The 16,119-nt window shown below is 35.6% G+C and overlaps 1 protein-coding gene across 32 annotated transcripts in view; it reads left to right on the forward strand.

The window, feature by feature from the left end:
- The window catches only part of ANK2 (ankyrin 2), a 689,779-nt gene that overhangs the window by 543,544 nt on the left and 130,116 nt on the right, over positions 1 to 16,119 (forward strand). For 29 of the 32 annotated variants that reach the window (XM_082462711.1, XM_082462716.1, XM_082462697.1 and 26 more), the window contains 5 exons: positions 2,830 to 2,928; positions 5,452 to 5,649; positions 7,843 to 7,941; positions 8,107 to 8,205; positions 13,323 to 13,421. In XM_082462711.1, coding sequence (XP_082318837.1) covers positions 2,830 to 2,928; positions 5,452 to 5,649; positions 7,843 to 7,941; positions 8,107 to 8,205; positions 13,323 to 13,421 — 594 coding nt within the window. The remainder of the gene's footprint in view (positions 1 to 2,829; positions 2,929 to 5,451; positions 5,650 to 7,842; positions 7,942 to 8,106; positions 8,206 to 13,322; positions 13,422 to 16,119) is intronic. The other 3 variants (XM_082462719.1, XM_082462718.1, XM_082462720.1) reach the window with 1 other exon arrangement.

Here is a 16,119-nt window from a genome sequence, read left to right on the forward strand (position 1 = left end):
GGATACACTGCTGGAAGAATAATCTGAGAGGGAAGAGAGGAAAAGATAAGGAGAGAAATGGTCGTAAGAAGCTAATGCTGTGGGTTACCAGCTAGATGAATGGTGTCCCTTTAAGAATTACTGACATCACCATGTGATTTGAACTGATTCCAGTGAAGAAAAAAAGAGAACACAGGGAAGGGGACTCTGGAGGGGAGAAAAATGTAAACTTCAAACACAGTCTTAAGAATTTAAAAAAAGAAAAAAAAAAAAGATAATGAACAGATCATAGTCTCTAAGAGTAAAAACTAAATTAAAAGAGTAAGTTAAAAAGTTCTTGAATACAAAACCTTTTGATAAAGATTTTATGGGGGACAATAATGAGACACTGTACTTTGTAGAAAATATCCAAAATCTACCCAGACTGAGCATGTTGGGCAACTTGAATTTGATATAATTCATATGTCCTTTATAAGAGCAGATAAACTGCATCGCTAAACTGTAAGATTTAGACCCAATTATTTAATCCTTATTGTTCCTTGATGTTCTTGCGGGTTTATTAAGTATTCTCCATATTTTCCTATTGTTGCTCTGAGAGCATTTTAGAGGTTTCAACATGATTACACAATGAATATTTCATGTAATCCATAGAAAACATTACTCTACCTTTTTAAAAATGATGTAAGGCAGCATCCCCTCATTTTTCAAACAAGGCTGTAAATTAAACAGGGCAAGAAAAAGCATCCTCATTTGACATATCGTGAAGCTGAGCCTCAGAGAGCCTCACCCATGATGGGCTGACCTGAGACGCACACCCAGAGCTCTGTGATTCCAGGGCCTACACGCTGGACCGTGCACATCATGCCTTCATTCGCTGTGTTGGATTTCTCAAACTCTAGATCTCAATGAAGCTCCCACCAAGAACATGTTTTAGAAATCAAGCTGTATCTAACTGCTATTTCACTTATATAGCAACCAATGCTCTGTGTTTCCACCATAGGCCACTGAGGACAAGATACAAAAGCCTCGTCATTTTAATCACTTTGCCCACACAGTTTGTCTTTTAAGCTCCTTTTGGCAAACTTTAAAATAACTTGGCATCCCAACTACAGTAGTTACATACTTTTTTCTCAAAAGACAGTCTTTTCTTGCTAATTCCCGGGTAACCAAAACTGCAAGGTCTGTTTTGGTTATTTAGTATCTCAATACTGGCTAAATAGCTTTAACAAAGCAAGGAATAATTATCATCAAGGTCCTAGACAAAAACAGATGACACACTCCAGTTTGATAATTTGAATAGAGATTATTAAAGGGCTTATTTATACCATTGTGGCTGGACTGAAGGGGAGGCACAAGGGATAGTGGGGTATCCTTGGGGCTAGTTAACAGCAGGGCTCATTACCAGCCCTAGACCTGAAAGGTGAGAAGTAGAAGAGGTTACCATCCTTTCAAAGGAGAAAATTGTATGGAGAAGGCTGCTATGGCAGGAGCGTAACCTTGGGCAAAGAGTCACAGCCAGATCTAGGAGATCCTTCAGGGAGTTGCTTCCTCGTCTTGCTGCATATCCCATTGGCCAGCCCCAGAAGCCAGAGGGCAGGGTAGCCCACTGATACAATCGAGAGAGATCAGACCAGCTGACAAGAAACAGTGGAGAAGGGAAGAGCATGGCTCTGGAAGGGCAAATGGAAGATAGCTAGCTTAGAAATCCCAGAATGTTGGATCAGGAAGAGCGTTGTAATCCAGGTGAATTATATTTATTAGGAGGAAAGCATAACCCAGAGATATGGTCCATTACAGTTCTGGATAAATCAGAAGCTTCTAAAGTCCTCTTAACTGCTCGTCATCGCTCATTTTCTAGACCGCTACCTACCTTCTCAACCTCTTTCCCTGAGATAATCCTTTAAGTCTGAAATCACCAGTTAATTTATGTAGCCATGATTTTATTTTCTGTTTCACTTCTTGCCCATTGTTCTTATATTTTGCCTCATATTTTCCAGCTATTCTGCTTTTTGGCCATGAATAAGAGAAATAAAACCCAAAAGACAGAGGGTATTTGGCGATTGCTCTAAAGAGAAATAAAACCCAAAAGACAGAGGGTATTTGGAGATTGCTCTAGAATCAGAAACTATCTGTGAGGTTATCAGGATCAGGGTCAGAAAGTTTTATAAATAGCGTAACATACAGTTGTGCCATAGTTTTATTGACACTATTTTAATGCTATTTATTGATAATAAATTTAATTTTTGAAACATAATTATGTATTTTGTAAAATGATGAAAAATATGAGTGGAAACCTTTAGAAGAATGTGAAAAAATGACCCTTCCCTTTTACGAGCCTCAGGGAGCATTTTAGGAGAATTTATGAAAATAATGACAATTCAAGAGAGAAGATAGACAGACAAATTAGAGTAAGAAGAATTTTTAGGAGTTGTGTTAGGACAACCAGAATGAAAATAGTATGACAGTATAATCTCTGGGTGTGGCTCCAGGCAGGTAGGGCTTTCAAGGTCAACAAATGCAACACCCTCTGCTTTTCCATCTTCCTAAATATGTAAACACGTGACCAGCCACAGTGTTTTTTACATTAAACCTCCACACATGGGATTTCTCTTGCTCTCTCCCTCTTTCTGTTTTGTCTCTGTCTTTCTCATTCTCTTTCTCTCTGCCGAGATCTCTCTGTCTTGTTTTCTCTCTTACTGTTCTTTATCATTTAACTGATAGCAATTCTATTACTGATCTGTTGAGTCACTAGGGCTGAGTTTCGGAAACCCTCTCTTCAAGGTGGCAATAGATACAATCTTATCTTTTTTTAAAAAGTGAACTCAGGCCTATCTTTCATTCTTTTGGCAGGATGGCTTGACGCCCCTTCATTGCGCTGCAAGAAGTGGACATGACCAAGTGGTGGAGCTTCTGCTGGAGCGGGGGGCTCCCTTGCTGGCAAGGACGAAGGTGAGTCATTATGAGGAAGATGGGATCCAACAAACTCTTTAAGACATTTTTTTGATAATCTATTCTTCTTGAAATCAAAACATCAGCCAAGCATATTCTATTTGCTCAATATTTGTGCTCAAGGAATGAGTAATAGATATCAAACTTTTAAAATTATTTAAAATAAAAAAAATACATGCATTAAGATGTATTAAATGTATAACTTCAAGTTCTTTCTATATTTTTACCTGCTATTCTCTCTGCAGATGGAAATGTAAATATTACTGTATTATACGTGAATGAGAATATTATATATGTGAGAATATTTCTTACACTCTATTAGTCTACATTTTTATTATACTCTGAGATGACTATAAAATATATATAAAACTGTCTTTTAAAGAAGCACAAGTAGCAATACAAGATAAGTCTTTTGGCTCTCCAATCTTTATCTGTTAGACAATACTAGTAAAAAGAATTACTCACCAGTGGTGTTGGTTGATTATAATTGGGATTAATAGGTGATGTGGAAAGCATGAGTTAGGATAGACCAGCTACAAAGAACCAATAAACAAGCGTACTGTTCTCTATGGCACAGTACATCTAGTATTTTTTGTCTCATTTCATCAACATGCCCAACCATGGGGAAAACTCTTATCCATATAAGTAGAAACCAAGTGATGAGCTGATTTGTTGAAGGTTTTCTTTGGGTTACCAGAAAATATCATGAGACGAAATTTGAAGATAATCACACAGAGTTATTTAATGGGACATGTAACAACCCTCGGATCCTTAAATACAAAAATTTAGACAAGGGACATGTCTTAATATTTTCTCCCTATTTCATCTCCCCCATCCCCTGAACATGATTCATATCAACTGATGCTGTTACTAGGGTAAGCTGAGAAAAATAAGGCAGCAAACACAGCAAATATTTTTAAATTTATATTATATCTTAATTGAATATTTAATTGATATCATTTGGAGCAAAAACCGGCCCACACATTCAAAATTTGTATAGAATGAACTCAGTCTTTAGAGATGTGCCACACAGATCATGAAAGGGTGGCTTCAAATCAGAAATATATGAAGACGAGAAATAAATCATCTGCATTAACTTTATTCTCATACCTATACTAAGAATGTTGTAGAGATCTGTCTTTAAAATGTAACATTTTGGGCTGGGTAATGCAAAGATAATTATGGAAAGTTTTGTTGAGGAAACGGATTGAAATTTAAATGGAAATAACAAAATTTCAGACTAGTCATGTTATAACCAATAAAAGGCCTATATCAAATTGAGGGTAGGTAGATATACTGTTGCACAAACCATAAAATAATCTCATCTACAGAATCTGCCAGTAATTGTCATATCACTAATGAAGACCATGGGTTACCTAGATGGAACTTTTTTTAATGGCCTTCTTGTAAAATCAAATATCATTCATATACAAGGATACAGCATAAAGCATCATATAAGGTTACAGCATAAAGCATTCATATATAAGCATACAGCATAAAGCATCTGTGACTGCATAATCTGCGACTGTCCTACACTGTTGAAATCACCTTCCTTGTTGAGAATATTGGGCCTTTGGCCTATTCTGGTTTCTTTATCCAGACAGTTTCTGCTTCTTTGAATATAATGACTGCCAAACTAAATCCTTGGTCAACAGTTATTTTCTAGTGACTGTATTTGCATTGATTAGTAAGAAAAGACAATAGTCCCCTTCTTTTAATGGGCAAATGTTTTCTAATTTAGCTTTTTCCTATAAGCTTTTTATTTAATTTTTAAAAATGAGAGTCTCACCTAGACTAATAATTATCAGTGAACTACTTGGCTGTCTTGTATTCCTGCTGTTGACCTTCTCTGAGGATTAAGTCTAAAGCTGTTTTTGGCAGTATCAATGATGATAAATTTAGATTATCCTCAAAATTTTAAAGTTGGGAGGTCATCGACACGTGGTCCATATTTGCCTTATACTTTTCTAGCTCTTATCTGACTGCTTTCTCCAAATCCAATTCACGTCTCATGATAGAAAAAAGAAGTTGCAGAATTTCCGAGCAGTGTGGACCTAAGAGATGATCAAAGTCTCCTTCTCTCCCGGACCCACCCACTTGCTCCTCCTGTATCCACTTTCCCCTCCATTGAGAAGTAAAGAAATTCATGCAGAGAGATGAATTGAATGTAGATTTCTATGTATGGGATTGGATACAGATAATTTAAGCATCAGCTGTTACTTGTTTTTGTACATCTAATATTGCCCTAATAATTGTGAGCCAACTGAATTGCTACACGTACTATATATTCATTCATGAAAGACCTATTAATTTTTGCCTAAGAATATCACAGTTATGAAATTAAACATTCTCTTATCTTCCCTCTCTGCCAAACATAATCTGCTGTATGTTTAGGTGTCGAGTGGAAATTATTTTTCTCTGCTACCAGTGGTTCCAGAGATCAAGAATTGACTTTGTCGTGTTTCAGAATCCGAAAGGAATGACTAAAATGTGGCCTTGGTTTGGTTTGGTTTTGATGCGCAGAATGGGCTGTCTCCGCTTCACATGGCTGCCCAAGGAGACCACGTGGAATGTGTGAAGCACCTGCTCCAGCACAAGGCGCCTGTTGATGACGTCACCCTGGACTACCTGACGGCCCTCCACGTTGCCGCACACTGTGGTCACTACCGTGTAACCAAACTCCTTCTGGACAAGAGAGCCAATCCAAACGCCAGAGCCCTGGTAAACCTAGCCCAGTCCACATTAACTGAATACAGATCAACATAAGCAAACCCACATTGATCGACCAATGGTTGTAGACACAGCAGTGCATGGTTATAGATGTGTAGTTAATTCTAAATTTGTCACCTCCCACAAGCTTCCTGCCTACTTCATGCCTTCATAGTTTGCTATTAAATGATGGCAAGGATAGATTTAAGAGAACACCAAGGTAACATTTTCATAATTAGCAACTCATAGATAGGTATGAAACCTCTGGAGTGATAAGCATTTTTAAACGGAAAAGAGAAGTTGAAAAATAGGCAATTATCAAGTAAGTTCTAGACACCTCTATGTAGAGTCAGAATAAAATTGTAAAAAAGTTGAACTTTATTAATCTCTTTTTGACAAAGAAAGTTTTAAAGTGGTGAATAGATTTTACTATGTAAGATAATGTAAAATGTAAGCCTGTGAAGAATTCACTTGGAGATATTCCTTATTGACCTGATTACTCAGCCCCAGGCTAATAGAAAAGTAATGCTTGGCGTCTTCTTGCTTCAGGAAGCATTTTATATAAACTATTTCAGGAATTGCTCAGGAGAAATCTGCAAGAGGCTGTCCCTAGAGCAGCTCTGTTTCTCCCAAGTTCTAATATTGAATAAATCTTCTTGCTTCACTTATATTTTAACCATAATCATTGGAAGTATTAGACATGTACTAATTTATGCCTCTTGTTTTTTAATTCTCCAACTAAAAGCAAATCCTTTTTTCTCTTTGTTAAATGGTTTATGTAAGTTAAATTAGTCTTTAGACAATCAATATTTAAGAGAATGTCATTAGAATTAGCAAATATTGAATCTTATTTTTATTAGAAATTTTCCATTGGAATCAATTTATTATTGCCTGGGGAACAACTATACTTTTAGGTTTATGTGCAATTATGTAAGGATATTTATTTTCTTATAAGGAGGAAAGTACTCATTTTCATTTGGATAGTGGTCAATAAGCATGTAAAATATCACACTCTAATCACTGCAGATCTTTTAAGTGCTGCATATACATGTAGTTATTTATATCTGGCTTATTACATAGCTCATAAATGGGAAATTACTTAACAAATATTGTGAACAATAATGTCATGAGGTTAAAGAAAATCATATGCTTTCCTGAGAACTGCTAGTATAGAAAAATATTGACTGATAAACAGTCCCTATTGGGACATGCAAAATTGTTAACAGAATAGATACGATTCTATATAGAGACATCATTGTTCAGATAAAAATATAATACTTAAATATAACACATAAGGATTAAGCATGGGGCTAGTTAACAAATTTTTATGTAGTTTCCCCTAATTGCTGCACATTAGCCTAGTATGGAAAGTTAGAAAGTACCTTAAAGACTTCTCCACATTCCTTTGCTTCTAAGAGATACCTTCTTCTAGTTATTCCAAAAATTCTCCATACTTATTTTGAAAATATTCGGGAACTTAATAATCATTTCTTTTTGAAACAAAATGTATGTAATTGACATAAATTATAAAAAATGTGTTATATTAAAATATAAGAAATATAACTTCTGGGTATAAAATATTATCAACATAAATAATGATTTCCACTAACATGCAAAACTCCTCATAAAAACTTTTTAATATAAACGTTATAACTTCTGGATATAAAAAAATTATCAACACAAATAACGATTTCTGTTAATTTGTAACACCTATTCCCTAAAGAAAATAGTACCTAGGCTGAAACATTTATTATAGTCATGTTCTTAGATTTTTGAAGTAAAACAGGTAATGATTGTTTGCTTTAAGAAATAGCTCATCATCAGAAAAACACATGCTTATCTTTGATGCATCTTTAAGCCATTCCATAATCTGACCAATCAGTATACTTTAAAACATTTTAGAACTTGTAAAGTATAATTGCCTCAGTTTTTTGCCTCTTGGAAGAGTAGGCCCATGTAATTTTCTTCCTTTTTGTTTTCTCTGTAACCACACGCACAATGCCATACCTGCCCACCACATATAAACCAAGTTCAGAGCCTCCAGGAATACACCACCACTTTCTCTCTAAATCCAGCACCTACAGCACTTGAAGAAATGGTAACACTACATGAGGATGTAACATTACTGCCTGCAATGTGCCAGCATGGAGTTGTGTGAGAATCGTTTCTGCATGTTTTCAACTAACTTGATTGTCTTTCGCACAGAATGGTTTTACTCCACTGCACATTGCCTGCAAGAAAAACCGCATCAAAGTCATGGAACTGCTGGTGAAATATGGGGCTTCAATCCAAGCTATAACAGAGGTAGAAAAATGTTTCAGCTTGTCACGAAACATTCCTTCTCTTACTCCTTCTTCCCCTTCCTTCTGCCCATCTTCTGTCCTCTTCACTCAAGTATTATTTATCTGAAGAAGCCCCAAAGCCCCCACCGGTGCAGAGGAGTAAAACTGCTGTCGCTTTGTTTCGCAGTCTGGCCTCACACCAATACATGTGGCTGCCTTCATGGGCCACTTGAACATTGTCCTTCTTCTGCTGCAGAACGGAGCCTCTCCAGATGTCACTAACATTGTGAGTATGGCTTGGGTCAGAATAACCACAGGGAGAAAGAGAGGAAGCGTGTGGGTGTGTAGGGATGTTTGTGTGTGTGTGTGTGTGTGTGTGTGTGTGATCAAAGCTCAGCGGCTGAGCTAGAAGGTCGCTGAGAGGAACCTCCATAGGGTAAGAAATGTTTTAGAAAATAATAAAATGGAAGCTGTGGAATAAGACTGTGTCAGCTTCCTGGTGCAGATAAACTGAACATGCATCTTAAATACACTTGTAAAACAAAATACATTTTAAAAGCTCCTCTGAACGTGAAGGAATGATTGATTGGAATAAAATGTTCAGGACTCACTCTACTTGCTTGAGTGAATCATATTCCAGGAAATTTTGGTTAAAATATTAAGTCACTACCATAATCAATTATATCCAATGATTAACCAGAGATAGACCAATATTAGAAGATTTTTATCAAATTCTCCCTCCCTCCTTCAGTTACATGGATTTTCCATTTTCTAACTTTACTTTGATTTTTCCTTTTGATTTGGTTGGCTGAATTAGTTATAACTTGCAACTTTATCATGTATCCTGAAATCCATGTTGGTCTTCAGACAACTTTTGTTCTGACAATAAATGCTGGATATTCCAGAATTCTTCTACCTAATCTAAATTAGGATTTTTACTTCCCATTTCTTTATATTTCTCTCATTTTCTTGGAGTCAGCCCAGTTAAACTTTGATCATTGAATGCAGATTTTCTCCTGAGCAAGAGAACTTGCTCTGTATGAAATACTGTCATGTATTTGAAGCTCACCAGGACCCACTGGAATATTGAGATTTTTAAAAAAGTATTCAACAGAAATAACTCCCCAAATAAATGTTAGTGCTTATTATTAAAATGAATCATATTTTCAAAAGCAATTAGTTTACTATTGTTGCTAATTTTTGGTATTCCATTCCTTTTGAGTTGTGAAATGGAATGTTCAATTTTACTTTTTATTCATATTCCCTCTCATTTTCTCATTTCCTTGTATTTTATACACTGTTTCTGTGCTGAAGTTTCTGATGCATGGACAAAATCCATGTGAAATAAATTTATTTGATTTTAAAGATGAGTTAATACCTCTCTTCATATTATTCACAATTGGAGTATAAAACCATTAAAGAATTGAAATATAGTCTGTATTTATACACCCCCCTAATTACAGCTTACTGATCCTAAAGTAATAATATATGCTAATTTTAAATTTCTCCGCTAAGGATAAGAGTAATTTCACAACATGCCAATTTGAGTTTAATTTATGGTCACTTCTTAGAACTTTAAAAGAAATCAATAGCATCCTTTTTCTGTTCAGAGATGACCACCTCCCTTTTTAAAATTGAGACCTACACAAACCAGTACCTTTTAAAAGAAGTTCTCTGAGTACTCTCCCACTGTACTGTATTTTCCTTCTTTGCATTAAAATGCCTACAGGATCTCAGGAGCGATGGTAATACTATGTGAAATTATGTTATCATATTATCATAGTAACATAGACAAGTATATTCTATGCAATGCTTGATTGAAATCCCCCATGTTAATCGTTTAGAGGGGAGATTTTTGCAAAATCATCAAAGAAAAGCCACATGAAATGATTGTATGATTTTGCAGCACTCTTAATTTGCTTCTTAACTGACCAATTCCAAATGATTTGATGGTTATGTATTTGCTCCATATTGACATACTCCACTCCGCAAACAAAAACAAAAACAAAAAACTATATGGGCTACATATAGATTTTCCAATAAAAAACAAATTTTTATTTGTTAAACAAAATATCAATTAAAACAATAAAAATGTTGACATATTTAGGTTCTTGAATACTCCCAAATTTGGCAATTGCTATATTAAACTTTAAATTCCACCTGTTGGTCATTATAAAGTTCTTCATTTTGTTTTATCTTCTCATTCGTCCATTACATACTCTTTCTCTTCAGCCTTCTCAAAACAAATACTTGAGAGCCACCTGGCAATGTAATCCTCTTCTCAAGTGTGTTTCCTAGTTGCTTTTTGTTTGTTCATTTTAATTTTTGTATGATGTGTCCTTCAGGGAGCAGATACCATGTAGATAGGGTTACCAGATAAAATACAGGACTCCTGGTTAAATTTGAATTTCAGATAAACACCAAATAATTGTTTTTAGTATGAGTATGTACCATGCAATAGTTGAGACACACTTATACTAAAATAATTATTCTTTGTTGGTCTGGAATTCAGATTTAACCGGCCATCCTGTATTTTGATATGCTAAATCTGGCAACCCTACATTTAGAGGAATTTAACTTTCTCTAGTAGTGGGATGCCTGTGAACTGGTGTATTCTCAGAACGTGAGGATATAGCTGCTGCATCCAAACCTCTTTGCAGGTTGATTAAGAAACTGTGTGAACACTGACTGCCTGCTTGCTGTGTCAGAGTTGGTCATTTCCTGACCCCAAAGTACCCTACCCTTGAAGCCTTTGTGTGTTGCCTGAAATCATGTTGCATTTTTGAATGCAATGCTGTCTGTTGTGCTTTGATGCTTTACAACTGATGCAGCCAAAGTGGAAGTCAATGTAGCTGTCAGCAGAGTCAGTTTTAACAACTGGGAGGAGGGGCATGAAATGTAGTACCTGCTTTGGACATGAGCATACCCATTCTCCTGCCAGTCTTGTTTTTGTCTCAAAATTCACTCCAAGTGTGAAGTGTACCAATAACTCAATCATGTGCAGATATTATTACCGCAAATCTCCCTTTCCAGAAGGCTCACAAATGCACTTTAAAACCTAGAAAGCTGAACTGCCAGTTGTAATACATCCATAATCCAAAATATTCATTGACAACCATGGGAGTAGAAAACCCAGCACTTTTGGAGCTGTCCAGAATGCAAAGTGGGGGACAATCGAGTTTTTCTCTTCTTACAGCAAATCAACAGATTCATGACTAAGTTCACACTTCATATTATGTTTAAGAATTTCCCCTAACCCTTAAAGTTAATTAGCTTAAGATAAGGAAAACAGGGCATTGAATAAGATGAGATGCCCAATAACTAAGAAATGGAACCTACTGATTAAAATATATATACCCTCTTTCATTTTCTTATTTATACTTATGTATAAACAAGGGTAACATAATATAAAAGGGTAAAGGCAATTTACATAAAGGTCAATTACCCAAAAGTCATTAAATAAGAATTAAACAAGACCATTGTTTTAAAGTAGAGAGACCATTTGCATATATATATATATATATATATATATATATATATATATATATATATATCTTTTCTTCATATATAATGTTTAATACTTTAGGTTTTATATCTAACTTGTCAATTTCAAATGTGTAAACATCATAAAAGCAACTTATTTTAAGCATAAATAAAGATACTAGAAATACTAAGACTAGTATTTGAAACCTTTTAGATTTTGAAAACCCTTTATTGATAAAGTTTGGCTTGTAAACGTATAAATTCATTGTTGAGTAGGTACTCCTGAGGCCTCTTTGACTTAACTTCTTATAAGGAAACTCATTTTTTGTCTTCATTCTACTAAAATTAGTAAAATTGCTGTACTATTATAAGACTTAGAAATGGAATAAAGATTTGAGGGTTTTTTTTAAATAGTTAGAAGATCCAGCTTCATCTATTTAGAGGCAGGTTTTAAGTGATATAGAAAAGTTAGAAATCATGGCTGTCTGAAGAGGAAAAATCTTGCCATACATCCAAAGTCTGAAAACAGTACTGCTGTTCCAATCATGTTATTTTATGTAATAACATACTCCAAATACATTTACTCTACAAAAATCAAAAGATGTCATCAGAAAATAAGGCCATTAGAAAATAAATGAATCATCAACAAAAAGAAGATTAGAGTAGACATCCAGCTTAATGCTCTCAAATTCAAATCATTGGGATTGAATTTCTTATAACTTCATAAGGAATGGGTCTCTGAATACCAGCAAAAAATGAACTCTGAGCTAAGTACCAAACTAAAGTTTGTCTTAAATCTGGGTTTAAGGGTTTGTTGTGCAAGTAATCAGAAGAAATTATTCACCGGAATTTGTCAAACGTTATCCAGTTACCTCAACCAATGTTGAAATCAATTTAGTTTATTTGGAATAGTTGACCTCATTGAAGTCAACCTTATTTTCTAGTATAGTTGTGGTGACTAAAATAACTTTTATTCCAGTATCTTATTCTTTTATACTGTAAAATTGTTTGAAAGAATGAATCCCTGCTTTCTTTAGAACTACATGTGGTTTTAAAATATGCGGATTGAAAAAAAACCCTTCTCTTAGAGGCAGTAATTAACAGGCTTCCCAATGAGAAAATTCTCTGATGTCTAACCATCATCCTTCATGCTGCAGGTTAAGCTACCTTTTTCTGATAAGTGTGTCTTCCTTGATGCAGCATGAAGCTATTTGAGGAGACACCTGAAGCTCAGTGCTGCCCACCTCAACTGATGGCACTGTTAACATTGCTTTACTCATCTCTCAGTATTTCTCTCAAATAACTGTCTGTAATTAAATACGCTCATCAATAATAAGCAGAAGACCTCCTGGGCAAATCAGATTCCTCGTATGAACAGTCTTTATCTAGTCTCATAACACAAAGATAAAGCCAATGTAAAAAAAATAGTTTATTTCAGAAGTAAATTTTGAATTCTGCAAAGAAATGACATGTATGGTACAGATGATGTGATTTTTTTTGCACTGCATTGACTTGATCTTCAGCATCTAGAGTTTCTCATAAAAACGGGATCGAGCTGTAATCACAAATTTAAGTGTGACAGATTTTAGATTTGAAGGATGAAAGGTAACTTCATATCACCAAAAGCAATTTAGGTTATGCCACATTGACTGTGAAGTTAAACCTCAGGGTATCCTGAATGTTTGGGTAAGTTCACTGATTCGTCATGAGTGAAAAAAAATTAAACACTTGTCTTATCCTTTTGAAGATGGAGAAGATACTGTTTTTCCAGACTAAACAATTATGAAATAATTATACCTTTTCATAGATTTCTTAAACTTTTGGATATAATGCTATCTTTCACAAAAAGGCACATTTTTATTCTATGCCATGCAGAGCAGTGGGTTTACTTATGATTGAATGATCTTTGTTTCCTGGCAGCGTGGGGAGACTGCACTGCACATGGCAGCCCGGGCGGGGCAGGTGGAAGTGGTCCGATGCCTCCTGAGAAATGGTGCCCTTGTCGATGCCAGAGCCAGGGTAGGTGCTGGTGCTTGCGGTTTTCTTCTGTTATGTGCATGAGTTCTATCCTTAAGAGATGCTGCTATTCTTCATCTCTTGATGTGGAAATGCCAAGGACTGTAAGTGAAAACATCAATTCAGTAACAGTTTTTCAGGCAAAAATGAAATGGTACAGTAAATATACACAATGGAAAATGCACTTCAATTTCAGAAACACTAACATTTGAAAAAATAATACAATTTAGTATCTAAGAAATTTGGCATTGACTAACATTTTAATAAATTTTTTTTACCTATGAAAGCACTTCCACATATATCTTCATTTTCATGAATTTTAACATTTTAACCTATATTATATAGATACTATATATATTAAAATTTATTTCTTACCACCAAAGCCAATCAAATTTCCATAGACATTCCTTACTAGTAACTTAAAAACAAACCATATTCAAAGTTTTAATGTTTCCCTTCATCTGTTTTACTTTCCTCATTTCTATAATGAGTTCTACTTTTCTTCTTACTTTGATTTTCCATATTTAGGCATTCTATCCTTCCACTATTCCAAAATAAATGAATTTTGGCCCAGGAGATTGTGTGATTGGATTCTCCTATTTCTGATTCCCACAACTTGATTTTTTTCTTCTTCTTTTTAAAAAATTTCCCTTCCCAGTTGCTTTTTTCGCCTTCTTCCTTTACACTGAATACTTTATCAATATCTTCTGTTTCCTTTTCCACGCTGTTTCATTAACTTTCGCACTAGCACCTTTGGGATTCTCATGGAATATTTAAACACTTTCGCTTCTTGTTCAATATTTGATATATCTAAGCTAGAACTCACTTCACCTTGAATCCTACCGTAGTGAGTCCATTTTCAAAACAGTATTGTATTGGAATGAAAACATTCAGCTGGAAACATACAAATTGTCATTTCAGACAAGTCATTTCACTTCCGGGTCTTTATTATTAAAATATAAGGGTTGGACTTAGAAACTTTGAAACTCCTTTCCAAACTTCTTAACATTCTCTGACTCTGAATTTTATAGCATTTTTTTCCACAGACCTTCGTGCAGAATCCAGTGATACGTGGGCAGCCTTCATTACTCTAGTAGTTTTAATTTTTTTCTGCCTTTCTATCCATTGTACAAGTAGTGTAATTTATGTTTTTCGGTACTCATCATTGGCATTTTATGCTCTTATATATTAAATGCTTTTGTTTGTTATTCAAACTCTATTCTTCCCTGCCTTGGCATTTTTCTTGTTTCCCTTCCCCACCCCCTTAAAGACTAATTTTTAAAAGCAGTTTTAGTTCCACAGCGCAACTGAGAGGAAGGTGCAGACGCTTCCCATAGGCCCCCTGACCCCACAGTCTTCCCAGTTATGAGCATTCCCCACCAGAGTGGTACATTGGTTATGAGTGACGAACCTACATTGATACATCATTTTTCCCCCAAGCACCTAGTTTACGTTAGGGTTCACGCTAGGTGTTGTACATTCTATGGGTTTGGACAAATGTATAATAACATGTATCCATCCTTATAGTATCATATAGAGTAGTTTCACTGCCCTAAAAATCCTCTGTGCTCTGTCTATTCTCATTTCCTTTTAAGTTTACCTGGCAATTCAGCTGTTAAAAAAAAAATGTATGGTCCGTCAGTGCGCTCTGAATATCATGAACTTCATTAACTTTACCAGAAATTGTGGTAGTGTACCTGGTAAATATTTTGTAATCCATACTTAATAATGAAAGGGTTTCTCATTAATCCCTCTTAATATAAAATAAAACTGCTTAATAGTTTGTAGTCAAATTCCCACATGCATGCACTTCTGAAAACTCCCTCTCTTAACCTAATACCATTGCTCTACAATTCACTGTCTTCCAAAGGGGAGATAGTTAAAATTATACCCAGTTACTACACTGATCTCCAAGGTCAAGATCTCTGGGTAGTCTGTTTTCTTCTCTATCAGGTTTAGAAATAATACCTCATGGTTATATAATCATGGGGCTAGGTCATATTTATGCCTACTCCCAATATATAATGAAAGAAAAGTCATATCATCACAATAATATCTCTCAGTTAAAAGTGCAAGCAGCATACTCTATTCACCAGTCAAGAGCATAAGACATATTTTGCTGTACAGACTGGAAGGCTGGGGCTGCAGTGGCATAAGTTCCTGGGTCAGCCAATGTGCTTGTCTCCCGGGCCCTGCCCTCAGGAAGGTCCTTTCTTGTCCAATGTCCTCCATGGACATAACTGAGAGGGCCGCTGGGACCTGCCCTTTTGGGAGTTCTCTTGCTTTAGGTGCCCGTATTCTGTTGGCACAATACGGGGGCCTGGCATTTGCTTTAGGGATTGAGCAATCACAGGGCCCCTAGTCTTAAACTCACTTGGAACTTAACTCACTTAAAACTTTAGTTAACTGCTGGTATATATGGTTCCTGGGAATCCTGTTAGCTAGTAACTTATAGCAGAAATTTTATCAAACATTTGAACCCTGTCCCAGCCTTTGCTATTTCTGTCTTTTGGTAAAAGGAGTTGGGGCTCAGCAAGTTTCCCTAATTTTGGAAACTAGCAGTGGTGGTAAGGCAGAGCTCACGTCTTCCTGGATCAGGCTGTATCACTGTCAGTGATGCTTTATGATGAGAGAATTATTGCCCCTTGTATTTGGAAGAGGCCTAGAGGATCAAGCTGCCCACATTTTTTTCTTTAGCTCT

Source organism: Balaenoptera physalus, assembly GCF_965194825.1.
Source record: "Balaenoptera physalus genome assembly, chromosome: 5".
Classification (NCBI taxonomy): Eukaryota; Metazoa; Chordata; class Mammalia; order Artiodactyla; family Balaenopteridae; genus Balaenoptera; species Balaenoptera physalus.